At 37.3% G+C, this 13,510-nt stretch overlaps 1 protein-coding gene across 50 annotated transcripts in view; it reads right to left on the bottom strand.

The window, feature by feature from the left end:
* The window catches only part of FUT8 (fucosyltransferase 8), a 464,407-nt gene that overhangs the window by 116,289 nt on the left and 334,608 nt on the right, over positions 1-13,510 (bottom strand). For 48 of the 50 annotated variants that reach the window (XM_063644492.1, XM_063644471.1, XM_063644475.1 and 45 more), the window contains 2 exons: positions 8,442-8,557; positions 8,162-8,324 (listed from right to left, as the gene is read on the bottom strand). In XM_063644492.1, the coding sequence (XP_063500562.1) occupies positions 8,162-8,324; positions 8,442-8,557 (279 nt within the window). Of the gene's footprint in view, positions 1-7,345; positions 7,448-8,161; positions 8,325-8,441; positions 8,558-13,510 lie in introns of all 50 variants that reach the window. The other 2 variants (XM_055289076.2, XM_063644457.1) reach the window with 1 other exon arrangement.

The raw sequence follows: 13,510 nt of genomic DNA on the forward strand, positions 1-13,510 counted from the left end.
CTCCTCGGTCTCCCAAAGTGCTAGGATTACAGGCATGAGCCACCGCGCCCAGCCGAGAACACAATTTATGACTCTGAAAGCAAGACACCTATGACAGGTATTAAAACCTCTATTTCAAAAATTGGTTATGTTTTGTGTTCTTTGTATTTTCTGCTAATTTCTGTATTTTTCTATTTTAATAGCCATAAAACTATTAAAAAAAAAAGACTTCTAGTCTGCCTCTATGCCACTGAGGAACCAAACACAAAGAGGGCTTTTTGTTTACGCCTGATTCAAAATTTGAGAGAAGTTTGGTCGGGCGTGGTGGCTCACGCCTATAATCCCAACATTTTGGGAAGCTAAGGCAGAAGGATTACCTGAGCACAGGAGTTTAAGACCGAGTTGGGCACCATGGCAAGTCCTCCTCTCTACAAAAAATAAAAAATCTAGCTGGGTGCAGGGACACATGCCTATAGTCCCAGCTACTCGGGAGGCTGAGGCAGGAGGATCACTTTAGCCCAGGTCATTTTTGCACCACTGTGCTCCAGCCTGGGTGACAGAGAGAGACACTGCCTCAAAAAACAAAAAACAAAAAAGAAAAAAACAGAGAAGTTCCCCCTAAGGGCCAGCACAGAGATGGAATCCAGGCAAGAAGATGAAGGAATTAACGCTTATGGGGGTAAATGTGACTAAGATTTACTCTCTCAAAATCAAATCCATGGGCAAATCTGCATCATGGGCAAGAAAAATTACTTGAGTTTTGTCCAAAGCTGCTTTCACTTTGGTTTGCTCCTGCAGCAAAAATAAGCAATGCTAAGGAGACAGGCAAGAAAACAAAGCTCCTTATTGCCTCCCTTATCTCAAGAAGGAACTTCAGGATGCCACCATCTTGACAACTGACACAGGTGGGGAAAACTCCAGAAGGATGACAACAAAAATAGCTTATACTATCATATATAAGACAATTATGTTACTTTGGTGAGTGATGTCCACTAGGTTTACATTTAGTTTCCAGGCCTTAACATTTTTCCTATTGAGTCTTTCAATACTCTGCCTTTATCTGTGCCAGCTCTGCAGAGTCTAAGAGTTAAGTTTTCCTAATGTATTAATAGGTCTGACCAGAGCCTACTAGAATCTATAATGTGTCAAGCACTATGTAAAGTATTTTATATATTTTCCCTCATTTAATCATCACAATGCTGTGTGCTACAGGAATATCCCCATATGTAGAAGAGAAAAAGCTCAGAAAAGCTAAGTATTTAGCAATTAAGAGAACGGATTTTGGAGTAAAACCTTTCTGTTACTTAGCCTGTGTTAAGCCACCTAATTTCTCTAGAACTGAATATTACTTTAGTTATAAAAAAGGAACTAAGCTAGGCGCAGTGGCTCATGCCTGTAATCCCAGCACTTTGGGAGGCCAGAGTAGGCGGATCACCTGAGGTCAGGAGTTTGAGACCAGCCTGGCCAACATGGTGAAATCCTGTCTCTACTAAAAATATGAAGATTAGCCAGGCGTGGTGGCATGTGCCTGTAGTCCCAGCTACCCAGAGGCTGGGGCACAAGAATCGCTTGAACCTGGGAGGCGGAGGTTGCAGTGAGCCAAGATCGTGCCACTGCACTTCTGCCTGGATGATAGAGCGAGACTCCGTCTCAAAAACAAAAAGGAACAACTTTGGGAGGCCGAGGTGGACGGATCACCTGAGGTCAGGAGTTCAAGACCAGCCTGGCCAACATGGAGAAACCCTATCTCTACTAAAAATAAAAAATTAGCTGGATGTAGTGGCGGGCGACTGTAATGCCAGCTGCTCAGGGGGCTGAGACAGGATAATCGTTTGAACTCGGGAGGCGGAGGTTGCAGCGAGCTGAGATCGTGCCATTGCATTGCAACCTGGACAACAAGAGCGAAACTCCATCTTAAAAAAAAAAAAGGAACAAATAGGCCAGGCATGGTGGCTCACGCCTGTCATCCTAGCATCCTAGCACAAATAGGCCGAAGTGGGAGGATCACGAGGTCAAGAGCTCGAAACCATTCTGGCCAACATGGTGAAACCCTGTCTCTACTAAAAATACAAAAATTAGCTGGGCATGGTGGCGTGCGCCTGTAGTTCCAGATACTCAGGAGGCTGAGGCAGGAGACTCACTTGAATCCGGGAGGCAGAGCTTGCAGTGAGCCGAGATCGCACCACTGCATTCCAGCCTGGCGACAGAGTGAGACTCTGTCTCAGAAACAAACAAACAAAAACAAGAACAAATAATGCATACCTTGTAGGACTACCGTACTGATAACATAATGAATGCAGAACCTTTATCATAGTGACTGGTATGTAAGAAATCCTTAGTAAGTGATTATTTTTAATCTAAAATCATTCTTAAGTTTGTAAATCACACCCAAAAGATATGTGGTAGTAGGAAGCAAAACAGAATTAGAGCTACTAGATGAAAAACACCCTTTTCCACCTGGAGATTCTTCTTCTAATGCAAACTTTATTTTAAGAGACAGTGTTCCATTACAGGAGATGAAGAATCATTATCTGACTGATAGAGACTAAGTGATGAGCAGAATAAGGATGACTTCATAAAGAAATGTATCCCTTTGCACATGAATATTAGGATGAATGTTCCAGCACCACTTGAAAATAAGCTTGGATTCCTTAGAAGACAATCATACAAAATCATTTTGTTCAAAGAAATCCAAAATTCAAGAAAGAATATCCACATTCCAGCTTAATATAAGTCTCAATCAAACCACATCTCAAAAGAACTTAGTAAGATCTTCCTTCCTCCTTTCCTCTCTCGCTCTCTCTGTGTTTGTGTGTATATGAAATAAAACACAAAGAATAGAAGGTTTGAAGGTTCACCAAACTTAACTTTTCAAGAGTGGGAATATCATTCTTGGACCTTCCAAAGAGAATGAAAATACAAGCTACTGGGCAACAACTATGATCATAAACTTAAAAAAATCTGTAAGCTATTAACCTATCAATCTTTCCCACTGTACCCCTTATTTGAGTCAAAGTCATTTCCTTTGTTACATAATCTCCCACAATGTCTTTTTGTACATTAGCAAATCAGCATAATTAACATAAGTATCGTTCACTATCTGGAGAATACCATTTAGTCTAAGCACAGCTGCCCTATATATTACTGATAATGAGATAATGCAAACTAGGTAGGGGAGATGAGACTGCTACTTTATCAGATTGTTTTTCAATAGTATCAGTCAACACAGTTGAAAAATGGCTCATCTCCTGTACTTTAGTTTTATAATTGTTATAAATTACCATAAACAGAATTTGGTAAAAAAATAAATACATGAATAAATTTTTAAAAATTATGGTAATTTAAAAAGCAGAAAGAAGCAGCTTTGGTACCCTTTTCATAAACTGGTATCTGGCAATATGAAGATGACAAAAAGAATCAGAGCGACAGTGATTAAGTTAAACATGTCTCTACATCAGCCTGAAAGGTTGATAAGACAAGACTCCACGATATGCTTAGAGGTTGAGGTACACATCTAAAAAACAAAACACAAAACAAAACAAAACAAAAAAACAGGAACAAATCCATAGGTTCAGCCATAAATCCACAGCACTGAACCTACAATACTAGATAAACAGTAAAACTACAATGGCAAAAATACTTACTCTAAACCGCTTAATTCTCTCTACTGCAAAGAGGTAGGCTAGGGTCAATTCATGATCAATGATATCAAAAGCTACAAGTATATTTAACAGTATTATTGGGAAGAATGGTCACATGCAATCACTAGAATGAAATCATCATTTAAAAATCTAGTGATGCTAAAACTTGATATCAATATAGCAGATAATAATTAATATGCTACTCTAAATTTATTACACCATCAACACCTCTAAATTCTTAAAACAGCCTGTAAAAGCTTCTAAAAGCCCAAGAATATTACTAATTACTACCAGTTGATTACCCAACTGCGGTTGCAGGCAGAGATTAGGCTCTACTAGTTACTAGCTATCAAGGCCAATCAGGTAAATAAATAGTATTTTGCTAAAAATCTCAGGTGAGTTGAATCTTAGATCAAACTTATGATATTTGGCCCCCTGGCTGCATTTTAATGCCTGGTAATGCAAGTGATGAACAACAGGAGCCAGATTCCAGAAGAGAAAACATGGTGCCCTGACTACTAGGGAACAGCTTCAAGTGGGCAACAAAGGAGTCGTCTTCCCCCCACAGCTCACTGATGGGGTCACTAACCTACAGAGAAATGTGGTTTTTACCAGGAAACACAGGCATCGGTGGTGAACTCACAAAGAGAAACAGGGAGTCTGTAGTTGTAGTTCTCAAAGACCAGCAACTGTAGCAGCCCTTAGTATTACTACTACTATTATGATCTGTTTTTCACCACAGAACACTTCTGACACCAAATGTGTGCGTTTTCCACATCAGATAATTCTCCAAATCTCTGTGGACACCATATAGGTAGTGACATAAACTACCTAGAATTAGCCCAGACCTCTCAGTTCCATAATACTACACCCCACTTCAGATGCCATCGCAAGTACAAAGTGGCCAGGGTACCCACACTCTGTCAAATTTGGCTACAAATCAGGGGCTCCCACAATGAACTACTCAAGTTCAATAATCTGCTAATAATCTTCTAACCCAGGTAGAAGGCTGCAAAACCCTAATAGAGCCCAAGACTCAGGAGGGCTCTTTTACGAAGGCAGGCCCATACCCAGGTGGCAGCCTCACTGACTATGGTCCCAGCTACAGACCTAGAAACCTATACACTATAATTTGAGCCAATGTAAAAATAAAATGGACTTTTGTATAATATAAAAATTACCAGAGGAAAACATAAAAGTTTGTTTTGATTTTAATTCTTATACTTAAGGATCTTGAAAATGGTCAGTAAAAGGGTATATTCTATATAATAAAAGTCCTTTCTATTTGTACGTCCATCAGTTTAAGGGTTATTTCTCTAATGTTTGATTGTGTTTTGCTCATTATTTGTATTACTGCATTCTAATCTGGCTTCCTGGAGTTAAATTACTACCCTATGAAGTTATGTCCCAGGTCCATTGTCATTTCTGTTAAAGACAGGAAAATAAACTGACTTGGGTACCTTTACTTACCATTTTTGTTTTCAATGAACTACCATTATTTAACATATACTAAATGGCACTGTAAGGAATCATAATAATTCAACAACAACAAAAAAAAATGGAAAATTGATTTATATCAGTTTCTCAGGGGCCTGTTTATTATATTCACTTTTCATTTGTACATACGGTCACAAAACATATGCAAGTTATATACACAAATTATATTAATATTTACAAAATAATTCCTTAAAGAATTATTTCAATTCAGCCGGACATGGTAGCCCATGCCTGTAATCCCAGCTATGCAGGAGGCTGACGAGGGAGGATCACTGGAGACCAGGAGTTCAAGACTGGCCTGGGTAACACAGAAAGACCTCCACAACTAAAAAAATATATATTTTTATATATATATTTATATTTATATATGTATATATATTTATATATTTTTATATATTTATATAAATATTTATATATATTTTTATATATTTTATATATATTTATATATATTTTTATATATATTTATATATACTTTTATATATATTTATATATTTTTTTATATATATCTATATATTTATATATTTATTTATATATATTTATGTATATATTTATGTATATATTTATGTATATATATTTATATATATTTATATCTGTTTATATATATATTTATTTATATATTTATTTATAGATATATGAATTAATTTTTTAAAAGACTGGAAAATTAAATTCTCAAGTTATTTGATTACTCAAATCTTTTTTTTGAGACAGAGTCTTGCTCAGTTGCCCAGGCTGGAGTACAGTGGCATGATCTCTGCTCACCACAACCTCTGCCTCCCAGGTTCAAGTGATTCTTGGGCCTCGGCCTCCCAAGTAGCTGGGATCACTGGCATGCGCCACCATGGCTGGCTGAGTTTTGTATTTTTAGTAGGGATGGGGTTTTGCAATGTTGGCCAGGCTGGTCTCAAACTCCTGGCCTCAAGAGATCTGCTTATCTCAGCCTCCCAAAGTGCTGGGATTACAGGCATGAGCCACCATGCCCAGCCCAATTACTCAAATCTTAAAATTAAACATTCCATCAGAAGTATAGCGCCTCTGCCCGGCCACCCATCGTCTGGGAAGTGAGGAGCGCCTCTGCCTGGCCGCCCCATCTGGGAAGTGAGGAGCGCCTCTGTCCGGCCACCCATCGTCTGGGAAGTGAGGAGCGCCTCTGCCCGGCCACCCATCGTCTGGGAAGTGAGGAGCGCCTCTGCCCGGCCGCCCCGTCTGGGAAGAAGTGAGGAGCGCCTCTGCCCAGCTGCCCCATCTGGGAAGTGAGGAGCAGGTCTGCCCGACCGCCCCGTCTGGGAGGTCTACCACGGAGGCCAGAAGCAATGTGGGGGCTGGACGTGGTGGCTCACGCCTGTAGTCCCAGCAATCTGGGAGGCCAAGGGGGGTTGATCACTTCAGGCTAGGAGTTCGAGACCAGCCTGGCCGACATGGCGAAACATATGAAAAATACAACAGACAAACCAACCAACCAACCCAGCGACAACAAAACAGGTCTATCCTGGAGTCATACTCTAATTTTTTCTATTTTCTTCCCTTTCTGATCCTTTATCCCACTTTCTTTTTCTTCCTCTTCCTTCTCCTTCTTCTTTGTCAAATAGAGGATTGAGTTATTATCATTGATCCATACAAAGTCCCTCTCTCATTTATTTTCTTTAATTCCCACTCCCCATTTCTATTCCCCATCTTCCCATGTGCAACCTTCCTAATATGTTTGATACGCATCTTTTTGTTTGTATGTATTTTTAGAAAATGTTTATTGTTTTGTGTGCAAAAAAATTAATAAAAAAAAAAAAAGAAAAAAAAAGAAGTCAGTGGCCAAAAATCTCCTTTACATACAGCATAGTCTACCCCAGTCAAATTCTCTTCAGATCTGAATTGTCCTACAAAACTGTGATAAGCAAAGAACACAAGCACAAAATTCCATTTAAGAGAAGCTTCCTGCCTAGAATTAGCTTTAGGGTAGAGAAATATTAACGACAGAATTAGTCAGCATTTGGTTGAGTGGTCTAAGTATGGCCTGACTGCAAGCTGGGCTAAATATATCAAAAAGTCTGTCCAATGTGTGGCCTAATAATTTACTGCCCCTTGAAATCCATGCTATCGTATTTCTGTAGATTCATTAATGCTAAAATGATTCCAATAGACAGATTTTTATTTATAATTTCACCTAAAACAACCAAGCAATTTTTCAAAATCATTATAATATTGCTGCTGATGTTAATAAATATGAAATCTCTTACTTGTATGGGGTAATTCTTTTCCTCTTCACAGTAGTAGGTTGTGCTAATACAACAATTTTTCTTTTATTGTTCACTAATGAGACAGTAATTGCCATCAGAATCCTACTGGGAACATAGACTTTTAAATATAATAGGCCTAAAGACAGGTTTCACTGTATTTATAATGATTTTCAGATACATTTTGTTCTGCAGGCACACAACAGCACCAAAATGTTTTCTTTTCTGTGGAAGATAAACTTCGTATTATTTAGCCATGTGTGCATAGGAGAAACAAATTTAACTAGGCAGATCTCAGGTTCCTCTTTCCAGCAACTAATGAAAGAACAATGAACAGAATGCTCCTTTTTACTTAAATAAAAAAAAAATCCTGTTAACCTTTTATTAGAAATCCTTTAAAAAATGCTATTTTAAAGTTTTTAATGTTTGAATTAGAAATGTAACCATTGGACTCTATGAGTTCCAATGTACTGCAATGCAAAACTGCATACTCCACTTCAAATACTGATTATATATAGAGAACATTTATAGAAATATATTTTAATGTATTGTTGGCTGGCACCACTACCTTCAGAATTTATTTAGAATGTAAAGATTTCTAGAAATACATTTTAATTAATACTTTCTGGTGGTATATTTTGGTTGATGAACTGCACTTGGCAATTACCATCCTTTGGGACCTCAGATACTCTTCTCCTCTTAAATATTGTAGGTGCTATTAATATTTACCACTCAACAGATGGATTAACAAGTCTGTTTCTCATTTTTAGATTATAATCTTTTCTAAAGCCCAAATAAAATGTGAAAGGAGAATAGTACCTTTCATGATGTCCTAAATCCAAAAGAAATTCATCTGCATGTCTTTGGAGTTCATTTCCTTCTAAGTTCTTTAATTTCTTTAATTCACTCTGTAGGAAAAACCAGAGCTCTTTAGCTCCATTTTCAATCCTCCTCCTCAGGATTTCATGATCCTTCCCCAGACCTGCAGTCAAAGAATAGAGAGTTGTAGCATTTCCAACATTTTGATAAAAGGAAACTTTCAATTATCTGTGCTAAAGCCCATATACTGATGAGGGAAAAACAATGTATAATCACCTACCATTTCTGGTCTGTTTCTTGTAATTTTCAATCTGTTCTTTGGCCTTAACAAGCTGCTCTTCTAAAACGCGTACTCTTCCTATAGCTGGCCCCTGATCAATGGGGCCTTCTGGTATCCTGTAGTTTAGGGAAGAAAATGTAAACATTTAGCTTTTAAACTGTGCAACAAAATACAAGCTCACTTTCTAAAACATTTATACTGTAAACTCCATAAATCGTTGAACCATATAGCACAAAAGAAGTACCAAATGGAATTTTCTCTTCAAAGGTATAGGATTAACCAATGAAATGGACAATGAAATGATAATAAAGAAAAATAGAAAATAATAATCTACTTCAGAAATCTGTGATCTTCTAGGAGTTAACAAACCTCTAGAGCTTTCATCCCCAGAGTACCACGATCAGTGGCAAAGTGGTCAATTCTTCATTAGCATTGAGAGTAACAAAAGTGAAGGGAAATGTAAACAAAAGGCTTAAAGGCAATAAGGAAGCATATCTGAACATGTGTCTAAGGACATGCTCAAACATCAAATATAATGTATTTCTAAATTAATTACAATATCAGACTATGTAAATCTGTCTTTCAATTCATGACGTTAGACTACTAAGCATTGGTTTTATATAGAAAAAAAGAAAGACAAGAGTAGAAGATAAAACATATTAGAAAAAAATTGGGCCAGGTGTAGCAGCTCATGCCTGTAATTCCAGCACTTTGGGACGCCCAGGTAGGAGGATCACTTGAACCCAGGAGTTCATAGCCAGCCTGGGCAACACAGCAATCCCCCGTCATTACAAAAAATAAAAACATTAGCTGGGTACATGGTGGTATGTGCCTGTAGTCCCAGCTACTCAGGAGACTAAGGTAGGAGGATGGCTTAAACCATCCTTGAACCATAGTTCAAGATTACAATGAACTGTGATCATGTCACTGCATTCTAGTGTAGGCAGCAGAGTGAAACTCTGTCTCAAAAAAATAAAAATAAAAAATTGAGGATTATTGTTCTATTCATTTCTATCAGCAACAAAAACAATCAGTCAATAATATAAAATGTTGGAACACAGAACAGCAATCCAATATCTTTTACTTATATTATCAACCTCTCTGTTCAACTTAATTCCAAACTGTACTTGTTCCTGTTTTGTTTTTATGTGACTTATGGCAGTATACTGTACTCCACTTTGATGTACATAATACAATTTTGTGGTAGGCTAAACAAAGGTCTCCCATAACCTAATCATGAAATCTGTGAATATTACTTTTTATGGCAAAAGAAACTGAATGTATAATTAAGGATTTTGAGATTGGATTATCTAGGTGAGCCATTTTGTAATAACAAGTGTCTTCATAAGAGGAAGGTAGAAGAAGATTTTACTACAGAAGAGGAAAAGGTTATGTGGCTGTTAGCTTTGAAGACGGAAGAAGCAACCATGAGCAAGGAACTCATTTTTAGAAACTGGAAAAGGCAAACAAATGAACAAACAAAAATACCCTAGATGCTCTCCTAGAGCTTCTCTAGGGAATCCAGCCCTGCTGACATCTTGGTTTCAGTCCAGTGAGACTCATTTCAGATCTCTGGCCTCCAAAACTCTTAAGAGAATAAATTTATGTTGTTTTAAGCCATAAAGTTTGTGGTATTTGTCAAAGCAGCAATAAGAAATTAATACATACATATATTGATCCTTTTACAAAATTGTCCTAAAGATTACATAGCTGATTTTTCTTTCAAAGTCTATTTAAATGAGGAAATGTCTGTAAAAGTACTTAGCACAGTGTCTGGCAATAAATTTTATGAAGGCTATTATTATATCTGAGCTTTGTCATTTTAGAGATGAGCTGTAATCTCAAAAAGTCTGGGCTATCTATTCTTACCATCAAGACCAGTTTAAGGGAACTTAAGTTTTAAATTATAGTTGGCAGAACTTAAATTCAGATGTCAACATAGTCTTTTTTTTTTTTTTTGACACAGTCTCGATTTGTCACCCAGGCTGGAGTACAATGATGGGATCTTGGCTTGCCACAACCTCTGCCTCCCAGATTCAAATGATTCTCATGCCTCAGCCTCCTGAGCAGATGGGATTACAGGCATGTACCACCATCCCTGGCTAATTTTTTTACATTTTTAGTAGAGATGGGGTTTCACTGGGTTGGCCAGGCTGGTCTGAAACTCCTGGCCTCAAGTGATCCGCCCACCTCAGCCTCCCAAAGTGCTGAGATTACAGGTATGAGCCACCGCGCCCAGCCAACATAGCCTTTTGATGCAAACACTCTGATACAAAAGGTTTTTTATAGCTTCTCTAACATTTTTTATATAACCTGATAAAGCCAAATTAACTGTCAATTACCTACACTACTTCAGAATACATGTTTAATAAAGTAGCTATTGTTACAGCTATACCAAAGTAATTGGAGACATTTTATAATTTCCTGTAAAATTGTATGCATTAACATTGAACAAGAGCATAAAAAGTAACTATCCTCCAATCATGAGTGTCCAAGACTACAGAATAGGAATGAAAAAGCCTTCATTTGTATAAGCACAAAGTGAATAATAATAAAATACAGTAGTTAGGTGCACAATTACCCAATTTATGAGCACGCATACATTCACAAATGAGGCATGTCCAGGTATATAGTTTTTTAAAGTTATGTTTCTACGAGTTGGCTCTTAATCTCTTTCTGAATTGGGTGGCTGGTTTCTAGGAAACAATTTGAAAATAGAATAAAACTTCAATCTCTTGGGATTTATTTTGGCAACAATATGCCAAAGGACAGGAATGTCCTTTTTCAGAACATATTTTAGTGATAGAAAAATTGACAATAGAAAGATTATGTCTAGGTTCTCCTTTTTATCTCTTTCTTCAAATACTGATGGAATAAACATCAGAGGCAAAACAGCCATGAAAAAAATAGCATGTGATCTTTTCAGTAGCTTTCCACAAAGATTTCCAATCTAATTCTAATAAAACATAACGGAATTAGTAATCTGTATTACCTAATAATCTAATCCAACTGTGGAAAAAAAACTGTAGAAAAGAAAAGTACTGGAACAATCACTCTAAAAAAAAAATACAGGAGAACTATTTTTTCCAAACTCCACCCAGAAAAGAGTCAATATGCACGAACGGTCTCTTTTCTGAATACTTAGGGAACAGAATGCTTTCTTATCATATTCACCATACCAAAGATACAGATAGATAAGACTTCCACTTCTAGCCAAGACATTTACCATCCTGCCTGAAACAACTCAAAATCCAGGTTAGATGTATTAAACAATGATCTAATAAAACTGCAATCAGGCAACAAAGGGCAGTGATCGCCAGAGAAGGAAAACAAATGATGACAGCCCTGTGACTGTCCCAGCTTACTGCATTCAGAGAGTTTCCAGACCACAGTGTACAGAGGGGAAATGCAGATGGAGCCAGTACATTCACTGAGTTGAAGAAATGGAGCTAAGAGTCTAAAAAGACCAAGACAGAGTTTGAATAAGAGAGAACTGTAGAGGAGAGAGAACTCCAGAAATCTGCAAAGGTACCATTTTGGAATCAGCAGAGTACTCATCAGCACACACACATAAGGAACTATTCAGGCTGGGGAAAGAACTCTCCAAAAGGATTAGAAGAAGTAATACCTGGCATTCATACAGATTAGGTAGAAACAGTTCCTGATCCTACCAGCCAAACTAGAAAACCGTAATTCATGGGACGCTGGGTAAAATGCTCAGAAGGATTTGGCCTCAATAGCAGGAAAATGTACCCCAGACCAAACATTGCTTAGGTCCTGCTTAACAATTATTAAAAGACAAAATAGGATCAAATTATTTTAAAATAACATAACTACATCCCAGAACAAAATTTAAGAATATTTGTAAATTACACAAGAGCTTCTAGTAACAAACAAGGTAAAATTCATGTCTGGAATCCACAAAAGTTACCGGGCTTGCAAAAAAATACAAGAAAAGACAACCCATAAAGAAGAGTGAAATCAATCTATCAAAACCAACTCAAAACTGACACAGATGTTAGAATCGCCATAGAAATAACAGTTATTATGACTGTATTTCATATGTTCAAAAGTTAGAGACAGGGAAGATATAAAAAAGATGTTAAATTTTTAATAGCTAGGCCAGGTGCGGTGGCTCATGCCTATAATCCCAGCACTTTGGGAGGCTGAGGTGGGCAGATCACCTGAGGTCGGGAGTTCAAGACCAGCCTGGCCAACATGGTGAAATACCGTCCCTATGAAACATACAAAAATTAGCCAGGCATGGTGGCAGACGTCTGTAATCCCAGCTACTCAGGAGGCTGAGGTAGGAGAACTGCTTGAACCCAAGAGGCAAAGGTTGTAGTGAGCCGAGATCACGCCTCTGCACTCCAGCTGGGGTGGCAGAGTGAGATTCCATCTCAGAAAAAAAAAAGAAAGAAAGAAAGAAAAAATTTTAATAGATACCCAAGTTGAACTACTACAGATGAAAACTATAATGTCTGAAATGAAAAATATAAAGAATGAGATTTACTGCAGATTATATATTGTAGCATCTACCCTAAGAAACTAAGAAAAGAAGAGCAAATGAAACTCCGATTAAGTGGAAGAAACGAAGTAATAAAGATCAGACAGGCAATCAATGAAATGGAGAAAAAGAAAAATAGATAAAAACCAATGAAAACTAAAATCTGGTTCTTTAAAAAAAGAAAATCAATTAAACTGGCAAACATTTCCTAATAAATATTTTTGGTTTTATAGGCCAACAAGCAAAATCAAGGCTATTACGTAGGTATACATATCTATAACACTTAAAATGTAACAACTTAAAAATGGAAAATCATTCTTAGCCTGCTGGCCATGAAAAAAAAAGGTGGTTGGTAGGATGTGACCCATGAGCCATAGTTTGCCAATCCCTATTCTAGCCACACTGAGCAAAAAACCTAGAAGGACTACTTCTTTCTATAAAGCTAATATTATCCAGATATCAAAACCAGAGAAAGATATAGTAAGAAAAAAAATTACAGAACAATATCTCTCATGAACACCGATATAAAAATTATAAAAAATTTTAGCAAACCAAACCCAAC

Source organism: Symphalangus syndactylus, chromosome 8, assembly GCF_028878055.3.
Source record: "Symphalangus syndactylus isolate Jambi chromosome 8, NHGRI_mSymSyn1-v2.1_pri, whole genome shotgun sequence".
Taxonomy (NCBI): Eukaryota; Metazoa; Chordata; class Mammalia; order Primates; family Hylobatidae; genus Symphalangus; species Symphalangus syndactylus.